This window comes from Elephantulus edwardii, unplaced genomic scaffold, assembly GCF_000299155.1.
Source record: "Elephantulus edwardii isolate Elephantulus edwardi_28Jun2011 unplaced genomic scaffold, EleEdw1.0 scaffold00049, whole genome shotgun sequence".
Lineage (NCBI taxonomy): Eukaryota > Metazoa > Chordata > Mammalia > Macroscelidea > Macroscelididae > Elephantulus > Elephantulus edwardii.
Window position 1 is genome coordinate 3,906,847 of NW_006399799.1, and position 4,803 is coordinate 3,911,649.

A 4,803-nucleotide genomic window follows, 5' to 3' on the forward strand; every position below is an offset into this window, starting at 1 on the left:
TATATAGTAAATAAGAAGTGTCACCAAGTAATTCACACAGGAGATATAGTAAATAATATCACCAAGTAATTCACACAGAGATCTCTGTAGTTCAGTAACAGAATGCTTACCTTCAGTGCAGGGGACCCCAGTTTGAATCCCAAACAATGAAGCCTTCAGTAGGAGGCTTGTGCATTGCTGTGATGCAGAACAAGCTTCTGCAGAGCTTCCAGGCTAGGACGGGCTAGGAAGAAAGGCCTGGCAAACTATTTCCAAAAGTCCACACATGAAAACCAGAGTAGTCAGATCTGCAGCTAATCACAGTCCTGGAGAAACACCAGCAGCATCTCCTTCCGGTGAATGTGGGTGCCATAAACTGGAAGTTGCTTACCACCCACCTGAATCTGCATTACGGTTTCCCCCACTATTCCCGCAGGTAGGAACGGCCCTCGGCACCAACCGCGGGCGCCATGGACTGGAAGACCCTCCAGAGCCTGCTGAGCGGGGTCAACAAGTACTCCACAGCTTTCGGGCGCATCTGGCTTTCAGTGGTGTTCGTATTCCGGGTGCTGGTGTACGTGGTGGCCGCTGAGCGCGTGTGGGGCGACGAGCAGAAGGACTTTGACTGTAACACCAAGCAGCCGGGCTGCACCAACGTGTGCTACGACAACTTCTTCCCCATCTCCAACATCCGCCTCTGGGCCCTGCAGCTCATCTTCGTCACCTGCCCCTCGCTGCTCGTCATCCTGCACGTGGCCTACCGCGAGGAGCGCGAGCGGCGCCACCGCCAGAAGCACGGCGAGCAGTGCGCCAAGCTGTACGACAACGCGGGCAAGAAGCACGGCGGCCTCTGGTGGACCTACCTGCTCAGCCTCGTCTTCAAGCTCGTCATCGAGTTCCTCTTCCTCTACGTGCTGCACACACTCTGGCACGGCTTCGCCATGCCCCGCCTGGTGCAGTGCAGCAACGTGGCGCCCTGCCCCAACACGGTGGACTGCTACATCGCCCGGCCCACTGAGAAGAAGGTCTTCACCTACTTCATGGTGGGCGCCTCGGCCATTTGCATCGTGCTCACCATCTGTGAGATTGTCTACCTCATATTCCACAGGGTGCTGCGGAGCATGCACAAGGCCAAGCACCCAGGAGGCCGCAGCCCCTCATCCTCCGCCAGCCGGGCCTCCACCTGCCGCTGCCACCACAAGCTGCTGGAGTCTGCGGAGCAGGACCCCAGTCTGGGCAATGACAAGCTGCAGGCTTCAGCACCCAACCTGACCCCCATCTGACCAGGAGTTAGGAGGCCTTATCAGTGGGACATGCAGGGAGGTTTTGCGGGGGGTCCTACGGGTTCTGGGTGCCCCCACTGAGCTAAAGCGAATTCACTAAGCTATTTAAATTCATGCCTTGACTTTATTTTTTCCTGGTGCTGAGATCTACCTGCATATAAGTAACACCTCAAGCCCTGTGCCACCCCTCTGGGAGACAGACACTTAAGCACATTAACTCCAAGCTTGCAAATGGGACACTTAAGGGGCTCAAAGCAGGAACCTCACCCAGAAGGAGATAATCAAGCAAAATTTCCCTGAGGAAATAATGTTGACAAATGGGGGGGGGAAATTTCCAAGCAGAAAAAAAACAGCCTGGAGGCCATAATAAAACAGAAGGCTTGCCCTGGGTGGAATCGCCAGACCACAGGAAGTCTCCACTCCCTCTGAGGCAGCAGCCCAGATTCCTGGGGTAGAGAGGTGGTGTTCCTCTAGCTGCAGAGGGCCTGGAGGCGAAACCAAGGCCTTGGAAAGAAGTGGTGCTGGTGAGGCTAATCCCAGCTGGACACTTCCAGGGAGCCCCCAAGACATCACTGCCCTCAGGAGGGGCCTCGCCTTGGCCCAGACATTTTCCTCCAGTGCCTGTTAGCTTTGCTCCCACCTTCCTCACTGCAGATGTGCTAAATCTGGTGCCAATATGTTAGACCCTTGCCCCTAGGGACGTAGAGTGGCTGGGCTGACAGGAAAAATCTCAAAGCCATTGCCTTGTAATAATAAACGCTGTTGTTTTTGTACAGATTGGCTCTGTCATCTGTTCTTCCATACTTATACATGCAGTGGCTTGAGGTTAGGTTCCCTTCCTCAGAAGGGAAAAGAGCTCCCGCAAGAGTTGTTGTTGTTGTTGTTGTTTTTATGTGCCATTGAGTCATCTATGACTCATAGTCATCCTATGTACAATATGTACAATAGTTCTGAAGCCTGCCCTACTCTGAGCCAGTCTCACTCAGACACACCTAACCCCATTACACGAGTTACTGTGTTAGTCTGTCTCTTTGGGGTCTTCCTCTCCCGCACTGTTCCTCCACTCTTCCAAGCATGATGTCCTTCCCCAAGGACCAGTCACTCCTGGCCACATACCCAAAGTATGTGAGACGGAGCTTCATAATCCTAGCCTCCAAGGAGAAAAAGGATGTGACCCTCTCCAAGACAGACCCATTTGTTCTTGGAAGTCCATGGTATGTTTAATACTCTCCTCCAGCCCTACAACTCGAAGGCATTGATTCTTCTTTTGTCATCCTTAGTCATTATTCAGCTCTCTGATGCTTAGCAAATACTTGCAAAGACCATGGCCTCGGTCAGGCCCACCTTAGTCCCTAGACTAATATCATTACTTTTTAGCACTTTGGAGAGTTCCCTGACAGCAGACTTCCCCAATGCAGTTTGTATTTTTATTTCCTCATTGCTGGTACCAAGAGTGCTGACTGTGGATCTGAGCCAAGTGAAATTGTTAACCTCAATCTCTTCTCCAGCTGTTATGGTGCTGCCAATTGGTGCATGAAGCTGAGACTGACTGAAGTGAGTTAACTGAGTTGGGAGTCGGGTCTGGGTTACAGGCTGATGCTAGGGTTGAATAACACAGGTTGTGGTGCTAGTTTGTAGCCACAAGGGGGCACCATGCTCCTACAACAGACCCGTCCTTAACATTTACACCATCACTGTCACTCTCACTATAAACTCCCTGCCTCCTTTGTAATCCAATCAGTGCCATCCGCTAAGTCATCCACTAACCACATCCCCACCCTGTGTACACACAATCTCAGTTATTCATATTCTCCGTAAGTACACACAAGAGGCCACGTTGGTCTAAAGGCATGCAGTCCCAGCCTCACCCTAGCATTTTATGTAGCTCATTCCATTTTTCATCAGCATTTTCTCCATACCAGGACCCTGCCAGGATGCTGGAACTGGATAACAGAATAGAGCTAGTCCTACAAAGAGCCTGGGGCAAACAGTAAAATAATCATCTGGTAAGCAAGCCTGGAGTGCTCACAGCCCCATTCTCAAAAGCCAAAAGCAATGAAGGCCAAATCTAAATTTGAAACAAAGGGGTTATATTAAGACAAAGGTCTCTCATGGCATAGTGTATAGGGGTTTGTGTTGTTAACTCAAAGGCTGGATCTCTAAGACAGTTTGAATCTACAAGTGGCTCCATGAAAGAAAGATGGGCAATCTCCCCCATGTGATTAGCAGACTTGGAAACTCAACAGAGTTGGAGTCCGTTCCAATCCACAGTAATGGATGAAACCAAAGGTTACACAAAACCAAAGAGGCTCTTTCCCCCTCTGTTGTCATCAAGTAAATTCCAGCTCAAAGCAACCTTATGTGTTAAAAAGCAGAACCTGCTTTCTTGACTGTAACCTTTACAGAAGGAACCCATGTCTTGTAACATGTCAGCTACTAATTCACCCAGCAGCTTCAAAGGAGGAAGACCTGGCCTTCTGCTTCTGTAAAGAATGAAGGTAAGAAAACTCTCTGGGATAGTTGATTCTGTAACATGGGACCACCATGAATCAGAATTAACAGCCAGAATGCCAGCAATCTTTGTGGAAGTATATCATCAGACCTTTCTTGCAAGGTGGTCCTGGACAGGTTCAATTATAACCTTTGGGTTAACAGTCAAACACAAACCATTTGCAACATCCAGAGACCATTTAGTCAGAGAGGCATTTGATGACTATCAAGGCCAAGGTCAAGGGTCAGAAAGTGAGGAGCCAGTGAGTCAAGAGCCAACAAAAGCAGGGAGAAGTCAGGTCATTGTGTAGGCAGCAAGGTTCACACATGGGCTTACATGCCAGTATGATGTAAATAACCCACTCAAGTTTAAAGGGTCCAAGGCCAGGTTGACATCATCTGCCTCACCCTAAGTCCATCTGAATCAGAGCTTAACTACTTCCTGGTCACAGCTTCATCACATTGCACTTTGGGCAAGCTTTCAGAGCCTCAGTTTTGTCATCAGTGCAATAGGGATTCTATCAGTCAGGGTCCCTGGCAATAAACAAAAGGCACTTTCAAACTGAGTAGTTTGAGCTTTTCTAGAGGAAAAGGCCTGGGTATGATTAAGAAACTGCACCAGGAAGCTATGGATCAGCCCCCAGAGCACAGAGCAGAGTGAAGGAGCGTGGAGAGTGGGTCTGCAGGACACAGTTCAGCACAGCTCTTGTAATAATCTTAGGACTGATGTAAAAATAAAATGCAACACTGCAGGTAAAGCCAGATCCCTAAGAAAGCCTCAGTAAACATCTAGGTGGATCTCGGGTCACTGGGTGGTGCAAATGGTTAACACACTTGGCGGGGTTATTGACTGAAGGTTGCCAATTCAACTTGTCCTCAGGAGAGAAGCCTGGCTAGCTACTTCCAAAGGAAAACAGTGCTACTCTGTGACTGACGGAGTCATTGGGAGTCAGAACAAGCTTAATAGCAACCAGTTTGCTTTAGGTTTTCTTTCTGTGTGTATGTATGTATGTATGTATATAAATATATATTTATGTAATTATATATAATA

General features: G+C 49.0%; 1 protein-coding gene across 1 annotated transcript; it reads left to right on the forward strand.

Moving 5' to 3' along the window:
* Positions 1 to 421: 421 nt before the first annotated feature.
* GJB3 (gap junction protein, beta 3, 31kDa) lies at positions 422 to 1,262 on the forward strand. The gene has a single exon (XM_006886425.1). It carries the CDS (start codon positions 450 to 452, stop codon positions 1,260 to 1,262), a length of 813 nt encoding a protein of 270 aa, XP_006886487.1. The 5' UTR covers positions 422 to 449.
* Positions 1,263 to 4,803: the final 3,541 nt, after the last annotated feature.